This window comes from Mustela nigripes, chromosome 11, assembly GCF_022355385.1.
Source record: "Mustela nigripes isolate SB6536 chromosome 11, MUSNIG.SB6536, whole genome shotgun sequence".
Classification (NCBI taxonomy): Eukaryota; Metazoa; Chordata; class Mammalia; order Carnivora; family Mustelidae; genus Mustela; species Mustela nigripes.
Window position 1 is genome coordinate 22,430,253 of NC_081567.1, and position 13,498 is coordinate 22,443,750.

The window sequence follows — 13,498 nt, forward strand, 5'->3', positions numbered from 1 at the left end:
CTTCAGTTCCAGGGACTGGGTGTTGGGCCAGTGTTTGACCCTGATGTTCCGATCCTATGGGGGAAAGCGCACCCCAAACACAGTCCTGGGGGATGACCCTCTGTGTTGTGGGTGGAAAGGAGGGAGGCCCTGACCCCAGGGAAATGTAAGAATGGCTCCCTGGTTGCCTCCTGAGTCACCGTGGTTCAGACGATGGGAGTGGCCTTGCCTGTCTCCCGAGCTGCTGTTCCTCTCTCTGTTACCATGTGTCTTCCTGAGCACTCAGGGTTTTGAGGTGCACATCCATGGCAGCCCAGGGCCCATGAGCTGATGAAAAACAGGAAAGTGAAGGGAGGGACGTTTGGTGTTCTACTTCTGTCCCAGTGCCAAACCTCTCACCAGCACACTTGGCTTTCTCTCTCTCTCTCTCTCTCTCTTTCTTTTTTTCTTTTTTTTTTTTTTTTACATTTTTAAAAAAGATTTTATTTATTTATTTGACAGAGATCACAAGTAGGCAGAGAGGCAGGCAGAGAGAGAGAGAGAGGGAAGCAGGCTCCCTGATGAGCAGAGAGCCCAATGTAGGGCTCGATCCCAGGACCCTGGGATCACGACCCGAGCCAAAAGCAGAGGCTTTAACCCACTGAGCCACCCAGGTGTCCCTCACTTGGCTTTCTCTTAATGTTGTTACTCTCCAGCTTGTCATAGGACTCATCTGGTGATCCAGACGCTTGAGGCTCCCAACCCAGCCATGGACAAAATGATCATCCCAGCACAAAAATAATGATGATAATGATGATGATGATGATGATGATGATGATGATGATAATAAAGCAGAGAAAGATGATCAGGGTAAAAACATACTCCTCCACCCCACAAGTATATCCAGGAAGAAACAAGTCAAAAAAAAAAAAAAAAAAGGCGGAATGAAAGAAAGAAAACTGGATACAGGAGGAAAAACCCTACCCCAACCCAGATTAATTCAACATAGGTTCACAATTTGGCCCAATGGAAATCCAGAATTTATTAAAATAATTTATATGGCAAAGGATAAAAGGAGGCCGAATGGCTTTTGTGCCTCTACAACATCGGTTCTGAATTAACTTTAATGTTTGCTAAGCAGCACCAGTTGGCTAATCTTCTCAGCTTTAATACAAGGGATCAAATTATGGTTATACCTGGTAGAGTGACCATATTTTGCAGCTTATGTATTTAGTGATTTGACATCTCAGGCCTTGATGACATTGGAGGGACTGTCTCTGGCAGATCTGGCTGATTTCCAGAGATGAACAACAGCTTGTCTGGCAGCAAACCTTTCACAGGTAAACCAGCCAATTCAGAGACTTTACCCCTAATCACCTCCTCTAAGACACTCTTGTACTCTGGGCCACTATCCCTTGCCCTGATCATTCCAGAGGCAGGGACAGACAACACCACTGTGTCCCAGAACCCACTGAAATGACACGAACAAGGCAATCTTAAACCTGCTTACTCAGACTCACCTTCCTCTTCCCATGGAAACCATGGGAAGGGTCTTGCCCACATTGTCTCTTCACTCCCTCTTTCTCCTGACTGCTTCCCTGGGCAGCCCTCCATGGCAATGAGGACCTCTTTTCTTGGGATCTGTGAATCTAAACAGCTTCTTCCATTGTGAGAGTTACTTGTATATCTGCCTGTCTTACCATACCTGATTAAAATCAACTCCGGTCCCCTTAAAACATCTGAGACACCTCGGGGTGCTCAGTGGGATAAGATTTTGGCTCAGGTCATAATCTCAGGGTCACGGGCTTGAGCCCCATGTTCGGTTCTGATCTCATGGTGAATCCCCTTGGAATTCTCTCTCCCTCCACCCCTGCCCCCACTAGTTCTTGCTGTCTTTCTATGTCTCTCTTTAAAATAAATAAAATCTTAAAAAAAAAAAAACACCCAAACAGATTTAACGATGGTGAATATTTTATTATTATAGATTCCTCTTTCAACATCCTCTCAGTCACATGTGTCTTGACCTAGAAGGAGACACGATTTACATTGTTACACACAGGGCACCCAAACCGCTCTGCTATCATAGGCAATCATCCTTTTGGGGAGGATATTACTGCACCTATCTTTCTCCAGGTGTGACATCATATTTATGACATCCTACTGTGAGGGATTTGTTTGACACACTTATTAAGGACATACAACTCCAAGGGCCCTGGGTGGCTATGATCATTAAGTGTCTGCCTTCAGCTCAGGTCCTGATTTCAGGGTCCTGGGAAAAAGCCTGTTCAGCAGGAAATCTCCTCCCTCTCCCTTTGCCCTTACCAACCCCTTGTGTATTATTTCTCTCAAGTAACTAAATAAAATTTTTAAAAAGATTTTTTAATTATTTATTTGTCAGAGAGAGTAGGAGCAGGGAGAGTTGCAGGCAGAACAGGCAGAGCGAGAAGCAGCCTCCCTGCCAAGCAAGGAGCCTGAAGCGGAACTCAAGGATCCCATGATCCTGGGATCATGACTAGCTTCTGGGATCTGGGATCATGATCCTGGGATCATGACCGGAGCCAAAGTCAGACGCCCAACCAACTGAGCCACGCAGGCATCCCTGAAAAAAAAAATTTTTTTAAGGAAAAAGGGACATGGAAGTCCAACATTGTTCAGTACTTTTTGGGTTCTGGAGGAGACATATTGCTTCTTTAGCTGTTACTTCTCAGTGAGTCCACTTTGGCGGGACTCCCCTCAACAAAAAACTCTAGGATCTGTGCAAGCAAAAATTAACTGTTGGGGGTGACCGGGTGGTTCAGTTGGTGAAGTGTCTGCCTTTGTCTCAGGTTCTGATCTAAGGATCCTGAGATCGAGCCTGGCAGGGGGTTCCCTGCTCGGTGGGGAGCCTGCTTCTCTCTCTCCCTTTCACCCCCTCTTCCAGTCAGAGCTCTCTCTTAACTACATAAATAAAAGCTTTTTAAAAAAAATCACCTGTTAGTGCCCAGGTGAAAAGACTTTAGCAGCCTCCTCTCCCACTTCCTGGAGTCCCTGGACCACCCATGCTGTCTGTCAGTCGTCCATGGGCTCCCAATGCAAGAAACGGCCCCCCTCGGCCCTGGTGAGAGACCATGAGAGCAGCAGTTGCTGGCCAAGCTCTGGGCTCTTTTGGAAACACAGTCTCTCAAGACTCTGAGCCTTCCTATCCAGCTGTCCATTATTTTCTGGGTCATGGCACCCCCACCAGCTTAATATAGTCATCAAGTCCTACTTGCTCCAGGCTGAAGCCCAAGTCTGCATATCCTACCTGCAGGTGGAGGTGGCGGCTTCTGTCCACAGTGCATTGCCAGATTCCATGGTGCTGGAGGACGTCCGCTCTTCCTCCTACCCGTTGGCTACCCAGGGATTTCCATGGGATCAACTGCATGAACATCAGTGGGAGTTATTACATTTTGATTTTGATGACCACGTTTCCCTCCTGGTCATGTGACAACTTCACTTCCTTGAGAAGCACCTGTCCTACGCCTTAAAAGTCTCAGTCCCAGGTTGAAATTGATGTCCAAATATCAGAGTCTACTGTGATGGAAAGATGAGATTAAGATTCAATAGAATTGTCTTGGCATTGGGTAATGTCAGAGGGCTGCAAATAGCCCCATTTCTTATTCCCTTTGCCCTCTGCTCCCATGGATCAGATCCTCTGGCCAACAAGCCCTCCTTAGCACAGAGACAAGGCACAGTTTCTCCCCAAGTAAGCTCCAGTTCCCTGACAGCCTGTGGAATGATCCAGCAAGCCAGTCAGTCCCTCCTGCAGGAAGTAGGGCTCACCTTCACTCTCCTGTTACTACATAGCCTGCACCCACAGCCCTTGATCATTCTGTTCCCGAGTGCAACATCCCCCGTGGCCCTGCATGGTGTGTGTGTCCTCCTTCCCTGGGCCATGAGTATAGGTTGGTAATAAATTACTGTGGAGCTCAGCTGTGCAGCATCTGGACATCCCATAACTTTCGGGTGGGAATCACTCCCTTCACCAATTGGTGAAGAAGAGAATAATGAAATCTTTCTCACTTGTACCTTTGTCAAGGCACAATGATGAGGCTCATGGGCTTGAAGTTATTTGGATAATAATCTATTGGGGGCTTTCAAGAATTCACCTGGGGCTAAATGGCAGCCTTTATGTGACTGATGAAGAGGAAGGAAGGCCGTGAAGGCAAGGGCTTGGATGGTCTCTTAAAGCTCAAACTCCAGGCAGTGGGGGAACCCTCCAATATTTGCAGCAGGGAAGGAACATCACATTGTTATTTCAGTTCACCCTGACAGCAGAACGCATTCAAGGGAGGCCAAGAGTGGAACCAGCGAGATCAGTAGGCAGTCTACTACACCAGTTGGAGACAGGAGTGGGTGAATCAGAAAACTGACAACAGGAAGTCAGGGAAGGAATTACCATATTTGGCAGGCTGAAGATACAGCAAAATGGAAAATCAGTGGAATAAGGTCCTTAAGGAAATGTGAGTGGATCCTTTCCAAGGTATAATGGGGCGCTTTTGGATCCAGGCCCCCCAGTCACCCTGCTGCGAACACCCATGGGCTCTTGACTGTGCAGTCACAGCTGGTCTTCTCGGATCCCCAGCGTGCTTGCCATCAACCTCAATGCTTCCTGCCATTCAGCATCAGCTGCCTGGAAAGATCCCACGAAGAGTCTCCTTAGGAGGATTTTGTCCACCATTCCTTCAGACTGACTGACTAAGGTCATCAGTTTCTTCTGTGTGTCCTCCAGGATTTCCTGCTGGACCTCATTCTGTTTCTTGAACTCTTGGAGTTGGTCCTCCTTCTCCTCCAAGTCGGCATTTGTTTGATGCAATAATCTCTGTAAGGACTTCAGTTTTCCTTCTAGGGTGTCTGCCTTTTCCATCCATTTGGCCAGTTCCAGCTTCAGGTTCACTAGTCTTCGATCATAGTGCCTTCCCTCTTCCTGGGAGTCAGCAAGCCAGAGCAGTTTCCTCCTTCTGCTGGGTGACCACGTGCAGCTGCTCCCGCAGCGACTCTACCTGCAGCCTGGCTCTGTGGCTGGCCTTTTCCATGTCAGCAGAAGACAAAACGAATTTTCCCTGCAAGACCATCACTTCCTCTCTCAGCCGAGCCACTTGGTCTTCTGAGGCCAAAGCTTCCCGGTGCCGAGAATCTTTGGCTTCTGCATCAAGGTGCCACCCTCTCTCCAGCTCCTGGGTTAGGCACAATTCTCTCTCATGTAACTGGTGAACCTCCTTCTGGAGGGTGCAGGATTCCACTTCTTTCTGTGTCAGTGCCAACACGACATCATCTCTCTCCTGTTGACACACAACTGTCTTTTCCTGCATTGACCAAATGGTGTCGATGAGCCGGTTCAATTCTCCAGTCTTGCCCTCTTCTTTCTCTTGCAACAGTTGCTCCAAGGCCAGGGCCTTCTCTCTCATCACAGCATGCTGGGATGCCTCCTCTCTCCGCATCACTGAAAGCAGCCGATTGTCTCTTGCAACGTTTGATTTTCCATTTTCTTTTCTCTAGATCTTTCCATGATCTTTGCATTTTCCTCTTTCAGCCAACACATGTCCATTTCAAAATCTGCTATCCTCTCCTTCAGATTGGTGACTGCCTGACTCAGCAGCTCGTTCTCACTCAGCTGGCCACAGAGCTTCTCCTGTGAAGAAAGCAGCTCCTCACTTTTTTTTTTTTTTTAAGATTTTATTTATTTATTTGACAGAGAGAGATCACAAGTAGATGGAGAGGCAGGCAGAGAGAGAGAGAGAGAGAGAGAGAGAGAGAGAAGCAGGCTCCCTGCTGAGCAGAGAGCCCAATGCGGGACTCGATCCCAGGACCCTGAAATCATGACCCGAGCCGAGAACAGCGGCTTAACCCACTGAGCCACCCAGGCGCCCCAGCTCCTCACTTTTTGCTTGGATTTGGAGCTCCTGAGCCTGAAGGGAGTTTTGTAGAACGACCTATTTCTCCTTCTGCTGCTCCATGTGGGAATCGGCATCGCTGTGTTCTTGTGGTTTGCCTTCTCTTTCCCCGGTGGCAGCCCCTGAAGCAATCCATCTCTGCTGATCTTCCTGGAGGGTTTGAATCATTGTATCTTTTCCTCGCCCTGATTTTCTGAGCTCTTCTACCTCCTCTTGGAGCACCTAAGAAGACTCACTCACTAGGTCAGACTTCATGGCCTTCAGGGAGTCGGCGGACCTGTGGAGTCGCTGGAGGGCTGGAGGAAAATCACATCAAGGTTCCCTAAAAGGAGGTCCTTGGCAAAGCTCCCCGATGCGAAGCTGAAGTTGGGCCAGTTCCTTCTCTAGCTCTTGTAAGTTTATTTCATGTCCCTGGTAAGTTTGGATCTGGTCAAGAGAGACTGTCTGCGGTTTCAGAACGTTCTCGCTGTTGGGGCACGCCCACGCCTGCAGTTGTCGCAGATGTGTCTGAAGCTGGGGGGACTCACGCTTCAGATTTTGGACGGTGGTCAGCACCTGCTCTTTCCACTCTTCCATGATCTTCATTCCCTGTGTTAACGTATCCCGTTCCTGGAGAAGCTGCTGGAACTGATCGATTCGAACTCCTCGAGCCTCATGACCAGGGCCAGGTGTTTGCAGGATCCTCAATAAAGTCTGGCATATCTGACTCAACGCAGCCACTTCCAGGTCTTTTTCTCGAATCACGTGTGACAAATCCCGAATCCTTTCTCTACACCCCTCTGCTGCTTTCCACTCTCGTGGACAGTTTTTGGTTTTCCTCTTGCACCCTCTGGAGGTCTGCTTCCTTGGCAGTAAGTCGATCAGTCATTTCGTGATAGTCCCTTTTCAGATTGCTATTCTCTCTCATCTTCTCATTTAGGACGACCAACACCTGTTCGCTTTTCAAAGCACACTCTTGCAATTGCCGCTGAAGTTGTTCCACGCCCGTTCTGGCTGTGAGAAGCCGCAGGGATGCTGCTGGAAAGACCCTGAATCTCCACATCCTTTTGCTGGATGATCCGAGTGAGTTTCCTGATCTCCTCTTTGGAGAGCCGATCCACTTGCGCGGTCAGTTGGACGTTCTCTTCAGTGAGAAGCTTCGTCTCCGGGTCCTGTTCTTTGATTCCCTGGACTAACCTTTGAATTTCGACTTTAGATGGATCACGCTCTTCACTTCTGTTCTCTCTGGGAAGAGGCTGGCTTGCTCGCACTTCCTCATCCTCACAGGGTTCTCTTGGAATTTGCGGGCTTTTGTCGGGCAACTGGGCTTTCAGCTCTTCTAGCATGACTTGCAGATTCCGAATTATCTCGTCTTTGGCTGCGAGGAGCTGAGCACGTTCAGTGTTCATCTCCTCCTGCCGGTGTTGAAGACGGTCCGCCTTCTCCTTCTGCTCCTGTAAGGACTGAAGCAGTGCTCTCTTCCCCTGCTGCTGGTTGTGAATGATCTTCTGTTGTTCTTGTATCTCCTCCTCGAGATCATCTTTTAACTTGTTGAGCTGAAAGACCTCACACTCTAGTTCTACAATCTCCTCTAGGATTTTAGGGTCAACCAGAGGGACAGTGTGACTCTGTTGTGTTAGGCGCTCTAGGTCTCCGTCCACATGTGGATATTCGTCTGTCATGGATAGGAGATGCATGTCTTTGTCCTCCACGGATGGCTGTAAAATGTCACTGCTTCTTAAGGTTTCGGTTGACTTACCGAATTCCTCCTGAAGCTCTGGCCTTTCTCTAAGCTCTTCAATGTACACATCTTGCTCTCTGACCCATTATGTCAATTGCTTCTGCTCCTCCAAAGCAAAGGACAGCAGTTCCTTCGTTTCTTGATGGTCGGCGTCCATCTGCTCGATGGACGTATTTCCAGGTCTTTCTCTTGACCGAGTTGAATGAAATGCACATGCTCTACCAGTGACCACTCTTTGAGCCTTCGCTCAGACTAGTTTGTCTCTTCCAACAGCTTCTTTTCAGCTAGACACAATTTCGCCACTAACTGCCCTTTCTCTATTTTTAAAGCCCTCATAGAAATGTTGTTTTCCAGAGAATCCTCGTTGTGCAGAACAGATTCCTCCAGCTGATGTCTTACATCTTGGAGCTCCCAGACCAACTTTTGCTTTCCTGCTCGGAGATCTGAAGCAATGTTGTTCAAACTGTCGTTCAGCCGCTGCATTTGTGTAAGTTGTTGCTTCAACCTTCTGAGCTCCATTTCCCTTTCCTGAAGAAGGTCACGGTTCACGTTCCCAGCAGAGTCTTGGTTTTGCAGGTTTTCCACCTGTCGTTGATAGTCCATTAGTTGTTTGTGGTGCTGGTCAGTGAGGTCTGCTAGTTTCTGCAGGTGGACGTTTTGTAACACCGCCACTTCCAGCTGATGTTCGTCCAACTCTTGCATCCGCTGCCGCTCTAGGTCTCTGATATGGCTCTTCAATTTCCACACTGTTTCTTTGTTGATGGTATTTGGTCCCTGGGTGAAACACGAGCACAACTTCTTCCAATGAGTCACTTCAGCCTCCAGTGTTTTGATCTCATGGAGGCGTCTATTGATCTGTGTCTGGGCTGAGATGACATCAGCCAAATCCATGGCGTCCCCAGGGAAAGTCCCTTTCCCCAGTACATGTTTATATCTGTTAATATAGGAGATGTCACTGGTCAAAGAGGTCTCGCTGCTGTCCACAGCCCCTAGGGAATGGCCGAGGCCAAAGCCTAGGCACCAGCCCAGAACATCTGATGGCCATACAACTGCCCTGGTCCGCGGTGGGAAAGTGTCCAGCGCAGTCAAACTACCCCGCCAAGTGTCCCAGAACCCCTGCCTGTGCGAGGCTAAGAATCAAAAGCCAACTGGCATTTCCAGACAATGCCTGCGTGCCCCTCCCTCACCCCAGCGCCTGCTGGTCAGGCAGCTAGGAAAGGCCATGTCTCTCTGGCCAGTGGTCCCAGTCCCCGCCGCTCATCCCCACGACTTCCCACGCCAGGCCTGGGCCCCTTGCCTTCCTTCCCCTGCTTCGGTGGCTGTCCTGGTTGGGCCCCTAGAGCATGCTCCTGCCTGACTGTCCCCAGGTGCCTGCCCCCAGAAAATGCACCCGGCCCTCAACTTCCTCCTAAGTGGGATGACAATACACAAAGTCCTGTAGCGTGAGCTTTCCACACAGCAGTATCTTTTTAATTGAGGTGAACCGTACACAGTCACAGGCATCCATCCAGCTAGGAGAGAGGATCCTATGTGCATTTCACAGATGTCTACAGTCGCGCAGAGGACGGCCCTCACTGAGACTTTGGATATTTCCAGCCTCTAGAGGCTCCAGAGCGCCCGTCAGTCCTGCACCGACAGCTCGACCCTTGCCTAGCCTTGGTGGTTCACCGGCAGATGAAGGAATGCGCCACGCCTCCGTCCTGTGCGCCTAGACCAGGCAGGGGCTTGCGGAGGACGTTGGAGTTGCCTGATCCGCGGGTCCTCCGCTCTGCACAGTGTGGCCCAGGTCTCTGGCGGCAGAGGTCCGATTCCGCCAGGCGGCCTCCGCCTGGAGCTAGTGACTGGCGGGCCGTGCGCTGCCCCGGCGGGCGGCGCCGGTGGAAGTGACGCGGCGAGGGCGGGGCGCGGGCCTGAGAGCCGCCGCCGCCGCTGCCCGGGCGGGGAAACGATGTAGCCGCGCCAGGTCGTCCCCCCAGCTGCCCGGCCCCAGCCCCGCCGGCCGCCGCCGCCACCATGAAGAAGCAATTCAACCGCATGAAGCAGCTGGCCAACCAGACCGTGGGCAGGCGAGTGCGCCGATTTGGGCCGGCGGGGATTGCGCCCCGGTGGGGGCCGGGGGCGCGTCGGGTGGGGAGCTGCGTAAGGGGCCGAAGGCCGGATCCCGCGAAGGGGCTGGGCGGGGGCGGTCCGGCTGCTCCTCTGGCCGCGCGCTCCCGTAGGCTGCCGCACCCCGCACCCCGCACCAGGCACAGGGGCTCCGGGTCAGGGCTGCGCCCCGCTGCGGCCTGGAGCCTAGCTGGGAGCCGCCGCCCGAGCTCCCGGGAAGCCACGGGTTGGGTCGGCCTTCCGAGACGCCCCCGGAGCATAGGTCCCCGCCGCCCATTGTTCAGGCCCCACCGGGCATCGCCTTTGGGGGCGACTGGACTCTAACCTTCCCCTGCCCACCCCCGGGGGTTTGCCCTGCGAAAACCCCTCACGGATGTGCGGTAGGCCCGGCGGCCGCTCTGCTCTGGGGGCGGTGTTCTCAGGCTTTCCGGGTCTCCCCGCCGCTTCAGACCCTCCGCCTCCTGCCTAATGGCAGGAAATAATTAAGGGGCGATCAGAGCCCGTCGGATCCGCCTTGGGGAGTTTCTGGCGTCCAAGGAGGTGCTGCTGCCTCCAAACCGGGGGCCTCTGTGGACCGAAGGGCCCAAGTTCTTGACATGGAGAAATTGGCAACTGGAAGGAAAGAATGGTGGAGACGCCTTAGCTGACTTTTATTTTATTTTTTAAGAGCTTTTTTGAAAAGCCTTTCTCCCTCTGGGTTTGGAAGCAGATCCTTCTGCGTTCGTGCCTGGACAGGAAACATTATCCAAAATGAAATGACAGCAGAGACCGGGGTTTGTAGACCATCCGGCTGTTGGAACAGGAACCCCTGGTGGTTTTGAGAGCTCCTAGAGGTGATGGTCATGTGCCCAGTTATCTGGGGCACATCTTTCAAGGTCTTTTAGGGCAGTTGGCTATACTGGATCTACTGACTGTTTATTCTGGGATGAGATATGAAAGTGTGAGTTTTCCACGGCTTTTGCTTTTTTTTTTTTTTTTTCAACAGTTGAGTCAAAGGGAGAGTTTGGTTCGGTCAAAGCACATGTGATAGTTCTTTTTTGTTGTATGTACCAAAATACTTTTACTTCCCCTCCCGTTTTCTAAATTTGCCTTGTACTGTTTCAGTTCCCCGTCTTCCCCACCGCCTAACTTTTTGCTTAGTGGCTTCGTTTTATTGTTTAATTTGGTTGCTACCCCACCCTATGATCTTAGTGTGCACTGATTCTGTTTCCAGAGTTGAAGCCTGTTCCCTAAAGCCTAGCGGTGCCTATTTTTCTGTCATTTGTAGGAAATGATAGAAATAATGCTGAGAGGGAGGTAGACAGGGTCAGAGTGGGGGCAGTGTTTCAACCAAGAATCTGTAAATGAATTATAAGATAATCCCTTTTGAGTTTTCTTACTCTCCCCTTTGCATTTTTAGTAACATACCTTGTGAAACTCATATTTGGTGAGTGTCAAGACAGATTAGTCACATTGTCATTCTGACCTGTTTTTACACTGTATCAGGAAAGGGGTGTTTGCTTGTTTTGTGCAACCTTCTGAGCCTTTTCAAGCTTCCAAACCAGTCAGGGTCTCTTTGGTCCTAGCTTCCTCTGCCGCAGCTTCTGTTTTCACACTTCCATTTCGGCCATAGATGCCCTGCTTTTAGATTCCAGAGCAGGCTGAGGATTCCTACCTAGTCACCTCTCCCTGGAATTCTCTGGAGCTCATTTCCCCATACCAGCTGTGTAGCTGCCTCCTACTCCTTCTTCAGCTCTCCAGGCAAAGGTCTCTGCCTCTAAAAGGCCTTCACTGTTGCTCCCACAGAGACTGGAGGACCTCCTCCCAGGGAACTTTGATAACTCCACACAGCACCTGGTTTTCTATAATGGAGTGGCCTTTTTACTTGTTCTTGTTCTCCAGTAAATGAAATGCCTTGAGAGAGCCCTTGCTGCCTTTCTCTTTCATTTCGAGCCTCTGCTACGGTGCCTAGCATTGGGCGGAACCTCTACAAAGATTGTCAAATCAGGGGTCAATCTAGTTCTTACCAGTTCACCCTGGCGGTGTGAGCCCAAGTATGGGAAAATGAAAACTGGAGAGAGTCAATGGTGATTCATGCTGGACTGTAATTCTGGCCCTGACCTTTGACTGTTTGAAAATCTTTATTGCTCGATGCCAGTGGAGGCCGGTGGAGGCTGAGGCGTCTACCGAGCTATGGAGGGTGTGGCAGTTATGGTCCCAAAATCCAAACTGTTTTTCTGGGGAAGCTTCAGCTTCACTGCTGTCCATTTCCTTGATGTATTTATATTTCTTCCACTCAAGTTATTGTAAAAGTCTCAGGAGGAAACACAGAGGCAGAAGAGAGCAGAAGAGAGCCTAGAATTGTGATTGTGTGTTACTATGTTATTGGTAGACACCAGAAACAGGATTCTGGGTGCATTCAACTCAAGAGGAAGGCTAGAAAGCAAAGGTCTCCTGCACCCACGAGTGAAGTCATGTGTGTGGATGCCCATCATGTATGTTATCCATTCATAGAGCCTTGCAAGGCCATGTTCTCTACCCAAGAACGGGGACCTCGTGAGGAACCCTACAGTGAGGTTCCATGGGACCTCATGGGGGAGAGTCAGGAACGGCCGGAACCAGGCAGTTCTCCTGATGTGTGTGTCTCCAATGGGAGCTGGAGGGTGTTTCAGAAGATGGTTTGCGTAGCACACACGCCAGGCTGATTTTGTGGTCTCAGGAAAGGTTTGTCCCAAAAAAGAGAATTGGGATGGTTGATTTACTAAGGGGCACTTCTTGAGCCCACACTGCGTGCCGCTGCTCAAGGTATTAAAGAAGTGAAAGTGAACACAACCAGGTTTCTGCCCTGAAGGGGCTCCGTAGCTTTGTGGAAGAGATGGACAAACAAGAAATAATTATAGACCATTAGGTAACTGTTTAAAGAGGGACAGTAACACTCCACTCTCAGTGGATGGAGAGAGGGACCAAAACCAGACGGACAAACTGGGAGAAAAGTGGAGCAGCCTTTCCCCGCATCTGTAAGCACTTCTTTCCATTTTCTCTCCTATCGATTAGGACTCTTGCTTGTAAGAGAACCCGACTTGAATTGCCTTAAGCCAAGATGGGAATTTCATTGGCTCCTATGGGACCCAGAGAGTCCAAAAGTAGTGTGGGTGCAGCCAGGGTTTTTGCTCTCTAGATAGGCTGTGTCTATCAGGAGACACCCCTGCCTCAACCCAGTTTTCCCTCCTCCTTAGTTCAAGTCCCAGAGGGCAGAGAATGCTTTTCACTGTGACCAGAGGTCCAGGATTGACTCTGAATGTGTCTGGCTGGGCCCCATGCCTTGCCCTGGAAATGGGAATGGAGTCAGCCCCACCCAAACCACAGGGACTGGGAATGGGACAGCACTGGCCCCCCCGAGAGCACTGGGTGCTGTTCCCAGAAGGAGGGGAGAAGAGGTGCTGGTCAGGATACAGTAAGTATCACATTGTGTCTTTTGTAGTCCTGCTCTAAAAAGAAAAATGTATTTTGACAATCTCCAGGTTGGATAGATAATTCATCAGATGCAGGTGGTACTTTTTGGCCGGTGAGAGTCTGAGTGGAGGAAGGCATACACCAGCGTGAGGAACTCAGGGAACCCTGAGTTATGAGGTAGAAGTGTCAAGGAGCAAAAGAATCTGAACTCTTTTGAGTCTGACCTAGGAGAGTTGATGACCTAGGAGAAGCCCTGGAAGGGAGTTTCTCTTTGGGGTTGGTTTGTGCCAAGGCTGAAGTACTCCCTGCAGGTCCGAATGCTTTCCTAGATAGTAGCCTTTAGAGCAGTCAAGGATACAGACTCCAGGTT

At 50.4% G+C, this 13,498-nt stretch overlaps 1 protein-coding gene across 5 annotated transcripts in view; it reads left to right on the top strand.

The window, feature by feature from the left end:
- The first annotated feature begins 9,480 nt into the window (after positions 1-9,480).
- The window catches only part of ARHGAP17 (Rho GTPase activating protein 17), an 84,692-nt gene continuing 80,674 nt past the window's right edge, over positions 9,481-13,498 (top strand). For 3 of the 5 annotated variants that reach the window (XR_009407015.1, XM_059415158.1, XM_059415159.1), the window contains exon 1: positions 9,481-9,656. Coding sequence is in view for 4 of the 5 variants with exons in the window: in XM_059415158.1 (XP_059271141.1) it covers positions 9,604-9,656 (53 nt within the window). In the remaining variant the exon portion in view is untranslated. The remainder of the gene's footprint in view (positions 9,657-13,498) is intronic. The other 2 variants (XM_059415157.1, XM_059415160.1) reach the window with 1 other exon arrangement.